At 46.4% G+C, this 18,500-nt stretch overlaps 2 protein-coding genes across 2 annotated transcripts in view; both read left to right on the forward strand.

Moving 5' to 3' along the window:
• Positions 1-10,071: 10,071 nt before the first annotated feature.
• LOC123048567 (uncharacterized) lies at positions 10,072-11,044 on the forward strand. The gene is made up of 2 exons (XM_044471649.1): positions 10,072-10,397; positions 10,542-11,044. The coding sequence occupies exons 1-2, from the start codon at positions 10,121-10,123 to the stop codon at positions 10,865-10,867; spliced, it is 603 nt and encodes a 200-aa protein (XP_044327584.1). The 5' UTR covers positions 10,072-10,120; the 3' UTR covers positions 10,868-11,044.
• Positions 11,045-15,836: 4,792 nt separating this feature from the next.
• The window catches only part of LOC123055597 (uncharacterized), a 3,417-nt gene continuing 753 nt past the window's right edge, over positions 15,837-18,500 (forward strand). Inside the window, exons 1-4 of the mRNA XM_044479547.1 lie at positions 15,837-16,067; positions 16,206-17,200; positions 17,324-17,414; positions 17,504-17,626. Of these exons, the coding sequence (XP_044335482.1) occupies positions 15,837-16,067; positions 16,206-17,200; positions 17,324-17,414; positions 17,504-17,581 (1,395 nt within the window). The 3' untranslated portion in view covers positions 17,582-17,626. The remainder of the gene's footprint in view (positions 16,068-16,205; positions 17,201-17,323; positions 17,415-17,503; positions 17,627-18,500) is intronic.

The raw sequence follows: 18,500 nt of genomic DNA on the forward strand, positions 1-18,500 counted from the left end.
AGATGCATCTCGTGATGTATATTTGCACCGCGAGGTATTGTATTTTACATCACGAGGAGGCCGCGGTCCATTTTTTTTTGCATATGGACCGTCTATTGGAATAGCGTTTTTTACGCCAGACGAACCAAAAGTTAGATATTTTCACATTTGGATCGTCTATTGGAGATGCTCTAAGGGAGTAAATTTTTTTACTCCGACCCCAACCATTTCTCTAAATATATTCCATCGAAACGGGCTAGAGTAAATTTCTCTCTCTCTCCCCCTGCTAATCATGCGCGCCGCCGCCGCCGCCGCAAGGATGGCCTCGATGGACGCTCTCCTCTGCATGCAGCACATGACACTCGTTGCAGCTCATCTCACCTCGACAAACTCAACGGCACTCGGGAAACCCTCGCAGAACAGTCGCTCAAGTTGATCGCTGTATATGTGGTCGTACGCCGGAGAGGTGTGCAAAAGCGCCTCGGCAGTGTCCGCTCTCCTCTGCTACACCAGGGCAGCACCGCATACTATGCTTGCCTGTACTGTACGTATCATACATGCCCGTGCGTGACAGGACTAGAAGCCAGCTCGGGCGTGCATGAATGTATCGGATAATTGCCATCCTCACCGTATCATAGGCTGCTCAAGAAGGGCGGCGGCGCTACAACGACCCCAACGCCGCCATCCATCCTCACCGAGCACGAGCACGATCGACCTCGACGGCGGCCGGTCACAGTGCGGCACGACGAGAGCACCCGATGGGAGGCCGTGGCGTGGCGCGCATCGGTGGTCACCAGTGTTTTCGGCATGGTCACCATCGTCGCAGACACGTATGACAGATGTTCGACAAAATGCATAAACCAAAAAAAGTAACTTTACTCCGCTAAATTTAGGGTATCGGCTAGAATCGACCAAAACTTAGTGAAATAAATATACTCAGTGGAGTAAATATACTCCACTAAAGGTTTACCCCACCCGATACTCCGCTAGTTTTGAGGGATCGGTTATACTCCACTAAAGGTTTACTCCATCGAATACTCCGCTATTTTTAAGGGATCGGTTAGAAATGCCCTAACTCCTACTTGATCAAACTACCAATACCCTCTTAAAGCTGATTTTAGCAGCAGAAAGGAGGCTGCGCTTGCTTGGTCGTTGGGACGCAACAGGTTGTGGCATCTGGAGGGTTACTTAGCTCACGTGAGAACAAACTTCTTTTTTTAACCTGGAAACAGTAAGTTGCTGCCGTACGTGATTGAACAGTCGAATCCTGGACGATCCGGGAATAGACAGAGTCGACGACGTTGGTCGGGACCTTTTTAGTAGCTCTAGCTGGCCTCTAGCTAGATGGAGCACGTGGAGTTCAAACGGACGGAAGACAGGAGGAAGCTGCCCTGTGAATCTGAAGATTCGAGACAGGAAAACAGCGGGCAAGTGTTTGCGTCCTGACAGGAGTCCGCCTGCCGTCGACGCGGATCCCATTTTTCGAACAATTCCGAACGTACGATGGCTTCGTCTGAACCATGCATCTTCCCGACACATGAGTAAGATAAGCGATCCACGATGACTCACACTGCAAACTCTCACAGAACAAAACAAGAGGAGCCGCAGCCGCACTAGTGGGTAGGCAGGCTCGGTTGTAGTGTAGCGTCTCTCAGTCACCTAGTCGCCATGTGCATGCAGAAATGAAAAGCTCTCATTATCATCAGCTTTCAGTAGGAGTAGTTAACTAATCAGATCAGATCAATGGATCCATGTGTTGCTTCCTTGCCTTGCTTTCCCAAATTAAACACACACTTTCTCATCCTGTCACCCACCCCATCAGTTTCTTCAGCCTAAGACGAGTGTCTGCTTCCGTGTCCCTGTGTGGAGGGCAGTTCGCGAGGCGATTTGCGATCCGTGTCTTCTAATGGGACAAAGGCCAGCCATGAGCAGGAAGATTCCTGTGTCCAGTTGTGCTTCTTGTCCTCCTCAGCAACATGCTAAAGAGAGAGAGAGAGAGAGAGAGAGAGAGAGAGAGAGAGAGAGAGATTAGTATATATAGTTGTGCTGTTACTCTTAGCATATCGGCGCCGCCATGCATGACTGCTTAGCAATGGAGTAGTTGTACTTGCAAGTGTTAACTGGTTATGGTTGGACTGGCAGGAGTCAGTGTCATGTGAACCGCCATGCATGGCCTGCATTTCGGCGTTTCACAGTTTGGTGCTGCGCATGTGGAAGGTGCTGTGTTTGCCTTGCATGGTGATGCGTCACTTAAGCAGGCCGATCTTGCCGGTCGGTAGGTTCATCCATGCATGCATGCATGACAGGATCCGCACACTCTAAAAAAATGAATTGTGCTCCAAGTGTCCCCCCGTTTCTTGTTCCAAGGATCCACACACCGGTTTTTTTTCTTTTTTTTGGGGTCATTTGAGACCACGGTCAAACCATTGACCCTTGCGACAGTCGTCGAAGAGAAAAGTTTGGAGTAGCATCGGGGCAATTAGATCATGGTCAAACCATTAACCCTTGCGACAGTCGTCGAAGAGAAAAGTTTGGAGTAGCATCGGGGCAATTAGATCATGGTCAAACCATTAACCCTTGCGACAGTCGTCGAAGAGAAAAGTTTGCAGTAGGATCGCAGCAATTAGATCGATTTTGCAATTTTGCCCGAATATGTGGTGCTAACTTTACGATGCCGACAAGTTTCGAACACTACTGCAAAATTTACTACTGATCTATATTACTTGGTGCTCAAAGGATGTATGTGGCACCGAAATACGTCTAGATTGGATCTGATCATTCCTCGGGCCGGGCCGGGTTTCAAGCTGGGCTTGTAAAAGCTTGAAGCAAAAATCCCATGCCCGGGCCCGGCCCGGCCCAAAGCACAGGATCAGTGCCATTTTAAATTAAAATAATAATAATAATTGGGGTATTAAAATAAATAGATTGATGGGCATTTCGGGCTTTTTCTGGGCTTTGGGCCAGAAAATGGAGTCCGGGCCCGGCCCGGATGCCGGGCTTTCGGGCTCAGGTCTCCGGGCCGGGCTGTCCATGCACAGGTTTTGTCTAGATAGATACGTTCGAGCGACAAGTAATATGGATCGGAGGTAGTAGTAAGAAAAATAGATATTGAACTTAACTTTTTGAGTCATTGCTTAGATTAAACGGCTAAGATTAAGATTATTTGTGTCAAAATCGTAGCTCATATTTTTTTATGCTGGTATATAGTAGATGTCATCATTGTTACAAATGTACCGCAGCCGGTTTTCTTTTTTGCGGGGCAGTGAAATGATTTTTGGTTTCCAATATATTCTTGTTACTAAATTATTTCCTTGTCACAACAAGAGTCAATTAGCTAGGTAATAGTTTTGTGAGTTGTTCATTGTTTGGAATAATTTTTTCACTTCATCATTAGATATAGGCCCGATTTCTCTTTCCTCCTGCCACCGGTTAGTATGTGCTCATTGTTGTTTGGCGATGTCACTAGAGCATGTTATTGTCTTGATTTGATCCATCATTATTGGCACTAACAAATAATTGGAACGCAAGTCCGCGAATTGGGGCTGTCAACTACAACAATATATTCTAGCGAGATATCCATCAAGTACATATAGTCATGGGTAGATATTGATAGGCCCGGGACTTTGTGGTGGAGACTCAATATCCTTACTCCGTTTTAATTTCCGTCTCTTTTGAGTTAGTAGATAGCTACACACAAGCAAAAGAAGGAGGAGGAGGAGAGAGAGAGAGAGAGAGAGAGAGAGAGAGAGAGAGAGAGAGAGAGAGAGGGGGAAACATGAGAAAAGAATGTGACGGCAACAGCAAACAACTTGCCTTGATCAGCCACCCAAACATAATTGTGCAACAGACTAGCTACCAACATGTTATCTAGCCATTTAGTATAATTAAAGAGAGTGGCGTTTTGGCTCTCGGGAGTATTTGCTCCTGGTTAAAAAAATGTGTTTTAAATGTATTTCAATATGTCACAAAATGCTGACAAAAAGTTTCGCGCATACATCTCAACATTCTATGCCTCACAAATTCATTCACGAAAAACCGTCAACTTTTATTCGCGTGTGAAAATACAAAATTGGGTGTTAAAAAGAGCATTTCACGAGACATTTTTTTTGTCTTTTTACACAAGCCACAAAAATGTCGGTTTTTCGTAAAACTTGGCGTGCCCACATAGAATGTCTTGATATACGCGCCAATTTTGTGTCTAGAATTTTAGACATTTTGAAATATATTTTTACCGATGGCAGGAGCATATGCTTCCATGTGCCGAAGTGAATTTCCGCTAGTAGCATAGAATCCCCAAATGAAATTACTGTATGTGGAGTGAATTTGTAGTACGCAGGTGCGGGGCCACGCAACCTTTTTCTTCCTTTGGCTTTCGATTTTTAGCCTTTTATATCTTTTGAACCAAAAGTCCAAATTAAGTTTTGTTTACATATTCATGTTTCCAGTGACGAGGTCTTTCACATGAGATCCATTTTGAATATGTTTTGACGAGTTTTAAAAACTTTATTAAGTTTTAACTTCTAAAACTTAGTACGAGTGACTGACAAATTCATAAGTTTCAAAACATGCGACCGACAAAATCCTAAGTTTCAACAAGCAAGTTTTAAAACTTCTTGTGCTCTTGTATGGGATCCAACGACTTTACGAATCGCGAGGTAATTAGGTGGCCGACACGGCTAGGCAGGTGCGTCCCTCGTCTACATGCCACTGCGAGTTTCCCTTGCTGTATGGTGCAAAACAGATGGTAGGATACTCTTTTAGCACAATTTGAATGGTTGGTTCTTTTATTGATAAAAGGAATTTCATTCAATCGTTGCTTCAAGATGACGCAACCATGCATACTAAGTGCAAACCCAGACTAGTGCGCCAGGCTAGAGAAGTTAATAAGAAATAGATCCTCCTTGTATTTGGGATTATACAAGGGGATACGATAAATGAGCTGGCAATATGATAATATTATTCCGTGACACTATTTGGGATCCTAGCCACCACTCATAACACTAGTGTATGATACTTCATGACATACTAGTTAAACGCCCGTGCGTTGCTACGGCTTCGTAAAAATTCAATGTAATTCACAACATTGCTCATGTGGCTTATGAATGTGTTGCCACAAATATCATCTTCTACTTGATAATATAACAAAATCCATGTGGCTCGTATTCAAATCACCATGACTCAACTTACGAAGTCTACCTTCATACTATTGCTTTGTGTTCCACAATGGAGAAACATAGGGCCTCTTTTCCACCCAACTTTGACATATATCTTCTCCATCCAACTTGGATAAAAATTATTACTCTCCACCCATCCTAATTTAAATGGCATGCGTGCATTTCGAAATCCTACTTCAGCCATCAATTTCATCAGCTAAACATGGAGTATGTTACAAAAAAAAATCACCAAATTCGTTTTCAAGAAAAGTTTCCAATGGTACAATTGTATGGCACATAGCACATATAGTACTGAATAAATTAGCAGCCAGAGCATGCACACTTTTTTGATGGAATTCAATTTTTTTAAACATGTTCTCTTCCTCCTTGCAACCCGTCTCAGCTTTGCTAAGAGTTTCTGTGTTGTAATTGCTATGCAATAAAAGCCTCACTTCAATATGAGGAACCTTAAACTTCTGGTTTTCTCTCTATGTATAAGAAGGCAACAATAAATCTATATATGATTAGTATTTAAGCATGAATCCCCATCTTACAAACAAGTCACAGAACCTGAACTCAACTCCAATCTCTGACCACAACTGAAGGTGTGCGCTTAAATTTTTAGAAGTCATGAACCTGAGCTCTTGAAGGACCAAACCATTGGGCTCGATGCTGACCTGAATTGTATGAGTGTTAGACACAATAGTGCGAAGATTGCGTACATTACCTATCCACTTAATCCACAACACAGTCTTACATCAATCAAGCTATTCTATTTTCACTACTAATACAGTATATGACAATCGTTTTCATGAATCCCCGTCTTACAAAGGAAAAAAAACATAGTACATTCACATATCTTATCAGGAACACAAGGATGCCTACGATCCACTCCCATGGCTAAATGTAATATGGATTAATGAAAACTCAGGAAAGGACTACAAAAAAATTATATGCTCCTCCACTGAGAACTGTAGAGTGCATGGAGGATAAATTGCAAAGACATGATAATATTATTCACTGACACAAAAACACATGAAAGGAAGCAACAACAAAAAGGATAATTTATGACTTTCACCCAGGCACAAATTCTTCATTAATACTTGCAGCACCTCGATAGTAAAAATTTAGGAGGTAAAATAGAAGTTGAAGGCATGATCACAACCTGAAATAGATGACACAATAATCCATAAAAATATTTAGTTTGAGGTTCAACACTTCAATGATGCATTAACTGAATAAATGGTGCTGGAAGCAGACCATACCTCAAGGTAAAGATGAATGTTCCGGTACTTGGATTCAAGAAGATGCATACTTAAACTGGAAGCACTTCCAAATCTTCCTTCGGTGTCTTCTTTGTATCATTATGCGACTGTCTACTTTATTAGCCCAACAGAACTGCTCAAGTTGGCTGCGTAACATGCACAAAAATCAGAAAAAGAATAAGTATTATTAGGAGATGAGCAATATGTCCTAGAAAGAAAAGATATATAGCTCCTGGGCAGACGTCTCTTTTTCCTTCACTCCAAATAGCTGCACACCATATTTGAAGAATGTAATATTCCCTCCGAATCAAGTTAATTTACGCAGCCGCTATACAATGTCCTCTATATATTGTATAGATGCTGAGTTAATTAATTTGGATCAGAGGGAGTATGAGTTTATATCTAAACAAATAGGGAAACTTCAGGTGAGATTGCTTCACCTAAAATAAGGTAGAAGCATATTTCCCTGAGGTGAGAACACACAACTCTCAAGCAAGTACATATTATTCTCTACTAAATGGTATTTATTTGCTAAGGTTTTTTGGTTTCTGTAATATTCTGCTTATGGTGATCTCTTCCCCTACCAAATTTCTCTCTTAATTGTTGGTCCCGTTGTGCTAATGTCAACATTTTATCTTGTTCAGACCCAGCTTGTATTGAAAGGTAATGAAGGTACAATATAGGAGAAGTCAAACCGTATTCCCCGGAGAAGCAACGTACATGAGTTTGGATTAACACAGCCGACAACAAGGAGAAGCAGCTACAACAAACAAAACACAAGTTGAAAGCATCCAGGCTGCTTTACACAAACAAGTCACATAACCTGAACTCAACTCCAATCTCTGACCACAACTGAAGGTGTGCGCTTAAATTTTTAGAAGTCATGTACCTGAGCTCTTGAAGGACCAAACCATTGGGCTGGATGCTGATCTGAATCGTATGAGTGTTAGGCACAACAGTGCGAAGATTACGTACATTACCTATCCACTTAGTCCACAACACAGTCTGACAGCAATCAAGCTATTCTATTTTCACTACTAATACAGTATATGACAATCGTTTTCAGGTTCAGGCATCAACCTAGTAGAAGCTTTTGTCAGGTTCAGACAAATTCGCAAGATAATAGTGAAGAAGAAAGTAAGACAAGTAGTTGCACGATAAGGATTTGTAGCATGCCCCCAAATGCCGGTTTCAACATGTGGTCCACCGACCTCTGGACTGAACAAAAGAACATCATGCCTACAACAATATGTAGCTAATTTGTACTAAATAATACGGTTGATCAAACATTGGTAAGGGTACAAAAGCATGCACGACTAAAAGCTATTTTGGAAAAGGCATGACCAGAAAAGTTTCGAATAACAATAAAGATTGAAGAAACATTGTACTCTTCAACGCCGTATCAACATTGAGGCCTCAAACTTCCTTCTATTAACTTGCAGTGGAGCTTGACAAGAGTTCCTTGGGGTAAAAGAGAAGTGAAAGGAAATATTTTTTAGAGGTTAATAGCGGCACCAATAATAACTTGGAAAAGGGAAATTAATCAAACTTCAATAGCAGGACTATTAATCTATATGTGGACTGCAGTTGCCAATGCAAACGAACCTCTTCAAAAAGTGAAAGCCGCTCTGTCTAAGACACATGAAAACTCAAGAATCCAAATGAAACCAATGTGTTACCTGTGTAGCTATATGAGCAGATGGGTATTTCGCTACAGGAGCAGTGTTCTTGAAAAGCCAATGGTCAGTACCTTGTTATATGAACTAAAAATAATACGTTGAGTTGCGAATGTTTGAAATCAAGGCCTGAGAGTCTCAACTCGCAATGAGAAGAAGCATTTGTAAAATCATATTGTCCTAAATGCAGGCAATTGTCTGATGTGTTTTCCTTTTCTTAAACGGAAACAGAGATACAAATTGTCTTAAATGTGACAGATAGTATGAAGCTTGACACTACTAATGCAGGTAGGATTTCTATGCTTACCCTGACGCAGAACTCCCAAGGGTTGAAACGGAGCAGCTACGTGCTCACGTCGTTGGATAGGTCGTCGGCGGCCTGCTACTACTGGGCGTCGGGGCCGCCTAGGCCAGCCGCCACCGCCTCGTCGTGCGGCGGGTAAGGAACGGATCCATTGGCCGCTCCGCTGCACGACTGAAACCCCATATGTGATCGAAGGAGTGCTGGAGCACAACCTACTGGGAGAAGATGTGTGGAGCGATGGTAGGGAGATAAGGTTACCGAGCCCGTCGTTCGTTGCCGCTGCCGCCGCGCCCTCCTGCTCTTTGCCCTCCCCGCGTCGAGCACATCCTGGACTGGGTGAAGAATAAATGAGATGGCAAGCGGCTCCAATCTAGATCGAGGTCGTCGTATGCGGGGAAGGTCGCCCGAGGTCGCCGTAGACGGTGAAGGTCGATTGGATGACGATGACTCCGATGAGAGGGCAAGTGGATCCGAACCATGGGCCTCTGGATGGAGGGTGTAGGCGGGCAGGGGTTGGCGGCCAGAAAGCTCAAGCCCGTGGGTGAGAGGAGAGAAGGAGACGTCAGGCTCTGGCCTTGCCGAGTCGAGCGGCAAAGGAACAGGTCAGCGGCGGCGATTCCTCTCGGGGACAGGGGATCGGGAGCGAGGGATTCAGGGAGTGGGGGTGGGACGTGCGTACGTGGGTTTTCTTTTCATTTTTCTTTCTCTCGTGCGGGATCAGTTTCGATTTTTTTTTCTGTTGTGCGGGGATGCTGCGGGCGTGGCCCATCGCCACATGGTTGTCGTAAGAAGGGAGGTGGGGATCGAAGGTGGTCGAACCATCACGACGTTCGATCCTCCTTTAATAGTAGAGATAAGGTCATTTGTAAAAACTCTCACCATTTCAAAATACATTGCATATTTATTTTGTCCCGAGTCAAACATTGTAAACCCTTACTAAGTTTGTGGAAAGAATATTGACATCCACAATACCAAATAGATACAACGTGAAAAATACATATTCCGCGATACATGTAATGATATTGATTTTCTATTTCTGGATGCTGATTTTTCTTCTTCTTTGGTGAACTTGCTCAAACTTTACAAAGTTTGAACCGAGACAAAACTAATATGCAACATATTTTAAAACAGATAGTGTAGTAGTACTCCGTCGATCCATATTAACTGCCGATGATTTAATCTCTAAATCAGTGACAACTAATATGGATCGGAGGGAGTAGTACTTTTTTGCAAATTCTTAGAGCAGTTGAATCCCTCTACGTAGATTAAACACAGAGACATGTTTATGAAACGCGTAGACCCGGTATCTATCATACAAAAACCCTACAAGCTGCCCTCAAATATAAACAAGTTTACATGTGACGACTCTTTCACAGTCCAGTTGGTAGAGCTGCCCGCAGCCTGCAGAGCATTGTCGCCATGCATATGGCGCGCCCACGACATGCCTGCGCAACAAGACAAGCACGATCGATGCCTATCTACCCTGTGCTTCCACTGTTGCATCCCGGCCGGCGAACTTTTTCTTCTCTTCTCCTTGTTGGCCGTCGACATCTACGAGCCTAATCAACAAGTTGACTCCTTCCTTTTTGATCATCTCGCAACAACCAGCATCGCACGTCCGGAAGTAGATTTAAAATTAGTCCTCGCTAACCACAGTCCTCTCGGCTCCCCATATAATTCCAACCCCGCCCGTCCTTCTCATCAGAATCCAGAGTCCACACGCGAGAACTCACACCGACGGACATGGGGAACTGCCAGGCAGCGGACGCGGCGGCCGTGGTGATCCAGCACCCGGGCGACGGCAAGGTGGAGCGCCTCCACTGGCCGGCCACCGCGGCGGACGTCATGCGCAGGAACCCCGGCCACTACGTCGCCCTCGTCGTCCTGCATCACGTCGACTCCGAGCCCGGCCCCGCCGTCGCCGGAGAACGTGGAGGTGCCAGGATAACCAAGATCAAGCTCCTCAAGCCGAAGGACACGCTCCTCCTCGGCCAGGTCTACCGTCTCATCACCTCCCAAGGTTCGTGCCTAATTAGTACTATTATCCTGATGAATCCGCCGACCAAGGACGGTTCTTGGATTGGATTCCATTCGCGCTTCTTGTCCGGTTCCCTCTGTTGCTTACATGGAGATTAATCGACCAATCCGTGGTGCATGCGTGCAGAGGTGACCAAGGCCGTGCAGACGAGGAAGCAGGAGAGGATGCGCGGCTGCGACGAGGCCATCGAGCAGCAGCGGCCGCGGCTTCACCGGCGGCGGCACCTGCCAAGGCTGACGGGCGACGACGCGGCCACGGCCGCCAGCGGAGAACAGAGGCAGCCTGCCGACCATCAGGAACGGAAGCGGCTGGAGAAGGACCGGCACCACCGGAGCATCACCGCCGCCCCCGGCAGAGGCAGAGGCAGAGGCGGGCACTGGCGGCCGGCGCTGCAGAGCATCACAGAGTCGTCGTCGAGCGGACACACCGACTGCGAGGATACACGTAAATGAACTACGTAGAAAAGTAGAACAAGGTATTGGGCGAGCTAGAAATGTACATTAGGCGATCTGAATGTATCCCATCGGCTTCTGTCCCGCTTGAATCCGTTTTGGTGATACAGTAGCATGCATTGCCCGTTCTTATTTTTTTCTTCTGAAGATTACCCGTTCGTGTCTGGAGGATCTACTGTTTTATCTAAGCCGCACGTGTTATTCCCAGTAGCGCCGAGGATAGATACATGCTAGCTGTGTTTGTATCCTCTATCGCCCTCCCGCGTCGCCCTCCCGCTAGGGCGGCTCGGGTGGAAACCCTAGCCCCCGTCGCCAGGCACGTCCATCCTCCCCCTCCCCTCCGCCGCCGCTAGAGGAGGTCGCCGGGCGAAGTCCCAGGTGGCTGATGGCGGCGGCGGAGGATCTCTTCCCTCCCGCGCCAGATCAGGTGAGGCGGGTCACCCATGGCGCCGGGGCGCTCTCCCCCGATCTGCGTCGCGGCGGCGCGTCTAGGCGACGGCGCAAGGCGGCGGCATGGTGCTGCTAGGCTCCGGGGAAGATCTGGTGGCGCCGGTCGTTCGATGGGCTCGCGGGGCCATGATGGCCTTGGTCGCGGTGGCCGGCGGCTGGATCCCGGGGCGGCGGCCCTGGAAGGTGGCGGCAGGTGAAGCTTAGGCTTCCCGCGGCGGCATGGCGTGATGCTGTCCCTATCCAAGGCGGATCTGCATCGCCGATCTCATGGTTTTGCCGCGGATTGGTTTAGATCAGAGACGGCAATGAGTGTGCAGGATCATCTTGGCGGCTCTCGTGGTTTGGCGAGGTGGGGTGAGAGCCCTCCTCTTAGGCTCCAGTGGTGGCGCACTCAGGCAGTGGCCGGTGCGCCAGGCTCCTACGGTGGCCACTGTTGTTGCGGTTGGTCGCCGGATCTAGGCGGCTAGATCTGGGGCTTTGAAGGCGGTCGAGACAGTGCACAGGTTGTCGGGTGGATTTCTTGGGACGGATCCAGGTGAAAACTTGGTCTTTGGTCGTTGGCCGGAGCCGGTGATGAGGATGCCCTTATCATTGTTTCTTTCATGAAGGCATCATCGAGGTGAAGCTCCCAACCCCGCCTAATACCTCCGGGGGAAACCCTAGATCAGCTGTTCGGATGACGGTGGCATTCATGTGTCGTTACCCCCTTGGGGGCGGCATCCTTGGAGAGGCACTCGGGCTCGAGGGACCAGCGGATGGCTTCTTCGGTGGAGCAGTGTTTATTTCTACATATTCATGGCGGCGATTCTCGGCGGTATGGAGCAGTGGAGGCTTGGCGTCAGATGTGTGGTAATGGACACGCGCTGGAGGTCGACATTGTCTGGCGTCGATGGCAGAGAGGCCTGACAAGGTCGATGCGTCAGTACATGCTTTGAGGATGGATCGAGGGAAGACGGAGGTGACGGCCCTTTGCAGCGTGTGCGTGTGGTACTCACTGAGAGTGCGCCGGACCGGGGTGTTACCCAGTCCCGCCTATGTGGCTTGGATGGGGCATCCGGCGTTAGATGTTAGGCTTTTGTGCGATGTCCGTTTGGTGTTTGGCCCGGACATTCGGCACCCCTTCATCAAGAGGATATGAGTAGCGACAGATGTCGTCTAGATGGTGGCCTCGGGCTTACAGTTGTATTTCTTTGTAAGATCTTTGTGAATAATAAATAATATAGCCGCATGCATCTCCCAGATGTAGAGGCCGGGGGTGATTCCTCCTTTTCTAAAAAAAAACTAGCAGGTTGGTGATACATAATCCTACGGCAAGGGAATGCTATACACTTGGTGGGTTCTCCTCCAAGCAGAATGAAAAAGGTCATGGATACGGCTATTTAGAGGCATATTGTTTATATGTCAAGTTGGCACAATAAAATGAAAACCGAAAAGAGAATACCCTCTATTACCTCAGTCGTGTGCTCATAGGAGCTTAGCATGTGTACTCTCCTTCGAAAACATTGTTATGCACTGGTGTTTGCTGTCAAGAAGCTACGGCACTACATGATAGCACATCTGGTTACCCTCATCTTCAAATTCACCCACTAAATAAATATCTCATGACAAGAGCAATACTTATAAGAAGATTGGCAAGATGGGGCGATGACTACATAATGAGTCAATAAAAAGCGTCATTTAATGAGAAAATCTGCTTTAGGTGATTAGGCGATGATGGGACGGCTGAAAAGAAGACTGAAAAAGGCATTGTCGCATAGTGCTCGCTGCTTCCGCATTCAGTTTCAGTTTTCAGTTCTAACAATTTCAAGTGTGATGGTATATAATTAAAGACACGGATACATTTCTGAGGGAGATCATGATCGATCGATGAAACAGTGGTAGTTAGGCTCATGTCAAAGAATGGTGAGACCGCCCGGTCAATGGTTAAGGAAAAACAGTGATTTGTTAATTTAAAATTGTGAAGCCTCGGCATTCGCTTTCTGCGGCAATTTGACTATACTAGCGAGTCTCCATTCAAACTTGTACTACCAGCTCCGGCATATTGAATGTAGTAGCGAGCCTCTGTTCAATATTTCCCTCATTTCATTTCACAAGGCAAAATTAATACACTCTGATTACCTATATGAGTACGTTTAAATTTGTTTTGTTTATTTTTTAATATCCACTTCTCAACCCCATCATTTAGCATCCCCCTCCCCATTTAACCAATCCCATGGTATGATTTACCTTTTCTAATTTTGTAACCAATCCGCCAAGGTGGTCCCACATGTCGGGGCTCATGAAAGGCTGGTAGGTACGCTCATTTCTCTCTAAGATGAATGGTCAGATCGCCTGGACAATACTGAAAAAAAAAGTCTGAATTTGTTAGTTTAAAATTCAAAAGCTTCGGAAATCAATCCTCCCAGCAATTTGAATATTCTCCATTCAAATTTATACTACAACTAGCTTCAGCATATCAAACATACTACCGAGTCTCCGCTCAACAACGACAAACTGATGGGTGTGCCGCTATCAATTATTTCCTTCATTTGTCTTGATAAACGCAAGCAAAACTTTTGAGTATCTCTGAACTACATGGGAATGGTGCGCTAGGACACGGTGCTTCGAGGCCACGCCGACCAAATCCTGTTTTCCTCATGCCATCACGTCTTTACATGTGATAACACACTGGTGGCTGAGCTGGAAGCTTGTCGAGAGGGAGTTGCACTCGCGCTAGAGTGGAGCTCATTACTGTTCATTATGTTAACAGACTGCATGGAAGCGATGGGGATGATTAACCAGGAGACTATCAGTAGGACCCGTGATGCTTGCCTTATTCAGAAGATTAAGACGTTGCTTATGAGTGTGAGAGGGGGTGGTACTAAAAGCGATCAGGTGTATGAGGAATTGTGTTAGGGCATCTCTAAAGCGGACCCGCAAACCTCGTGCAACCGTTTTGGATTGCGCTGTCCAGACCGCGGAAGCCATCCAACGCCGACCTGTATCGGTCTGTGGGACGGCCCGGACGTGATTTCTCCCGCAAATTTGAGACAAAGTGGGAGGTTTGTAGGAGTCCGGACACCCGAAACGTAGGACTCCGACACCCCCGGCCCACCCAATCCCCCTCCCGGTCTCATTTCCTTCCACTCCGCCCCTTCTCCCCCTTGATTTGCCTCCGCACGCTCCACCTCCGTTGCCGCTGCTATTTGTCTCCGGCCGCCATAGAGGCATTGCCAGACGTCTACAACCAGCACCGACGACCCCGCTTGCCGTTCCGATGGAGCTTTCCACCCTAGATCCGTTTGTACCAAGGTACACTCCGCCCCTTGCCGACGACCTTCATGGCGGACACCACGCTGGGCAGGTGTTTGGTCAAATGTCATTGAGCTTATTTTCAAATGCTATGTCATTTTTTAGAGTAAGAAGGATGGTGAGCTACTCGACCATGGAGGATGAGTTGTTGTGCGATATGTGGCTTGCCGTATCCGCGGATTTCATAGGCAGTAGCAGAGGGCTTCTGGGAGCAAGTGCATGAAAAGTTTCATGCATGAAAGCAGATTGTGCCTTACGACATGTACATCATTCAACCATGCAACGTGAGGTCGTTGTTGTATCGCTGGCACGCTATCCAGGATAGCGTCATCAAGTTTTGCAATTTGGTTAGTCAGCTCGAGGCAAAGTGACCATTGCACACGGACATGGAGGAGATGGTAAGTTTTACTTCCTCTTGCTCAACTTGTTGACTGATTCATTCACTTAACGTTGGCGTACACATTATATATAGCCCGCACGCGCCACCGTGGTGTACCATAAAACAGAGGGACGACCATTTATGTGCACACACTGTTGGATGAAGCTGAAGGGGGAGTATGTGCGAAACCACATGATCCGTTCATGAAAAACTTGTTGGACATCCGGGATCTAGTCGAATTAGAGACATTGTTGTACTAGACTTAATTTGCATGCTATGTATGGATGATTGTGCAATTTTCTGTCTGAACTTTAATGAATACCGCTTTTCATTAATTTTGTCCAGTTAGTTAAAATGCGGTTTGAAATATATGCAGTTAGCGTTGGATGGTGTCTTCCAGCATTCGTGTCCGTAGACTAGACTGGTCCCTTGTCCGTGGACGGAGGCGGGAGGAATTTTACGGGTTGCCGTTGAAGATGCCCTTAGACATGAACTAGCCAGGATAGGTCAACCTAGGTGTTTTCTTTTTTTGAAAGAAGGTCACGTAGATGTTAAAACCACAGTGTTGTGGTCTCGCAGGTTATAAAACTATGTCTAACTGGATCGTTCTGATTCAGCTTAGTAATGGAAGATCGTCCAGTAAGAAAAAAATTACGGGAACGTGGAATTTTTTTTGTTTTTTTGAGGGGGGACGGGAACGTGGATAGGCTGGCTGCCACGGCGCAGGCCCAGGCCCGGGAAGGAAGACAAATCTAACCCAGACTGCCCGCACGCCGCTTTCTCTCCGAAACGAAATCGCTTGCCGTCCAGCTAACCCTAGTTCCCAAATCCTTCTCGGCCCCAGCAGCCATGGCGGGATCTTTGATGTCCGGCTCCTTCGACCCCCCCGCCGCCGATCCCGCCGGCGCCAACCCCTCCCGCTACCCCTTGCGGGTCCTCCTCGACAGCACAGCCTACTTCGCCGACCGCGACAACGCCACCACCGTGAATGGCACGACGAGCACGGGCCACGAATTCAAGGTGACCTTCTGCCTCGCTGACCCGCCTGCCGTCTCTTACTTCTGCGTCCACTTTGCCGGAGTCAGCATACAAGGGTGTTGCACCACGGAGCCCCGCGTCGTCTCCTCCACCTATGACCTCGCCCTCCTCTGCTTCCCCATCAGAACCGGCTCACCTAGCACAGACAAAGACTCCCATCACCTCGAGTACTTTGTCTAGAAGGCTGCATCCGGCGGCAAGAGCATCATCCAAAGGGTCCCTCCTTCTCCTCCAGCATACAAGCACCAGTGGCTCTCGGCAGTCGTGCCACGCGAGGGCGACAATTTCTTGGTCGCTGATCTTTCCCCGGGTGGGGACCTTGGGCACTACATCCTGCGCGTCTTCTCGTCGGAGACGAAAGAGTGGAGCACCAAACACCTACAGCTGCAGGTGCCCTCGGATGTCCTGCCACGGGACCTGCTAAGCCAAACCGACAAGGTGATCTCTCTCGGAGTAAGCACTGTTGGATGGGTCGACCTCTGGCGTGGCATCGTAGTCTGTGATGTGCTTCAGAAGGATCCTCTTCTCCGCTTCGTCCCGCTGCCCAAGGCCAATGTGCACTCTGAAAGCCAATCATCAACGCGGGATGTCACCGGCTTCCCCAATGGTTTCATCAACTTCATTGAGATCGAAAGTTGTTTCAGATGGGGTAAGTTTATCCAGCTGAGGAGTTTCAAGACTACTGCATATCTTGACTTCCTAGATACCATCCTTGATACCGAGCTCCTCCAGCATCATGAAATGGACTCTCTGTATAATGAAATTAAGACTGTACCTGATGGCTGGAAGATCCGAACATGCTTTAGGAGCATTTATTGGGACCATTGGAGAAAGGGGCACACTGTCCATGTTGATGACATATCAGCCGACCCACATCATGCTATGATGCTACCTCACCTGTGGGATAGTAGAACTCATAAATGCAGATTGAATAGACTGAAGACTACACCAGGCTACCCGACCTTCAGCATTTATGGTATTGATTTTGTCTACCTCATGTCTGAAGTGGGTGTTAACAAGAAGCCATGGATGCTTGGTGTAGATATTGAAAAGAAGTCTCTGGATGTTATCAAACCATATTGTGCCTCAAGAGCACCTTGTTCCGATCAGACCTTCAAGAACACCTTCATTTCCTGTGCATTCTCTGCATATCTGAATGCTGCTCCAAGTCCAAGGCATGGTTTTTGTTTTGCTCTGTTTTCTATTCTGTTAACTTCCATGCAAACTGAAAATATTTGCCAAACTAATAATCTTATTTTGCCCCATGCACCTGACATTCTCCTCTTATTTTGCTTAAGGCCATATGATGAGGAAGTTTCAGCAGAGTCTGCTCACAGCGGTGCAATGGATGATCATCTTCCGTCGGGCAATACTGTTCCAAAAGATGTGGTAGGCTTGCTGTAATCATCTTGCTACTATTAATAGATGTGTTCATTTTACCATCTCCTTCAATAAGATGTATGTAAACCCTTCTACAGCAAACCCAGCAAAACACGTCGAATGGGGATGACTCTGGCAAGTATCATCCGCCAACCCACTTCAGCCACCCAGTTTGACACAAACTGGGCAGCCCTCGTCATCTTCAACTTCAACTCAATTAGGTAAAAACATTGTGAGCGCTTATAATATGGTGCTGTTCTTTTATCCTAGTTCTTTTTGACTCAAGATATTTAACTCTAAAATGTTAGAAATTATTGAACATTAACATTTGATATCATGATTTCAAAAAAAAAAAAAATGTGTGAAAGACTTGGGTCACCACGTTGCCTTTCTTGCTGTTTAGGGAAGCAAATGTCGGTTTAGTTTCATGTTCTCGCATGTCTCTGTGAGGTTTGTATTTAATGGAACTGAATTGGATAATTAATTAATAATTATTTGTAATTCAGAGGCCGTATTAAAGTTGCTACCCTGTTAACAAGAGGAACCGTTGCATGAGCTAAAGAAACATCTTTTTAGGCCTCCCAGAATTTCATTCAACTTAAAAGTTTTGTGTTGGCGTTTCTCCCAAAAAGGAAAAATATATCTTGAATTGGAGAATACAACCTCGCAATTGCAAATTAGCCAGTGCAGTAAAGCTCAGGGCAAAACCTAGCTGTCGTCAATGAGTAGGCATACTAGCTGATGTTTTTATAATTCGACTTGGGAAGAGATTGTATGGGGTGACTGATGATAGGAGTCTTGTTTTCTTGGTGTGAATGACCCGGTGTTGTGTGATATATTGCACTTTTTGAGTATTCCCTGGTTTGTTGTGGATGTTTTGCCCCCACTGTATTTTGTATTAACAGGTGACTTTTGGGAGCCGTGCTTGTTTGCTTTAACTAGTTAATTGTCTGAAAATGTTTGTTGGGTGCTTGAGTTTCAGAATTCATAGGCAGCACTGCAATAAATTTGTAAAAAAAATTCCAACAATTTTGCTGGAATTGTTCAAGTACAGCTTTCTTTTCTTGATGAAAACACTCCATGCATTAAATAACA

Source organism: Triticum aestivum, chromosome 2D, assembly GCF_018294505.1.
Source record: "Triticum aestivum cultivar Chinese Spring chromosome 2D, IWGSC CS RefSeq v2.1, whole genome shotgun sequence".
Taxonomy (NCBI): domain Eukaryota; kingdom Viridiplantae; phylum Streptophyta; class Magnoliopsida; order Poales; family Poaceae; genus Triticum; species Triticum aestivum.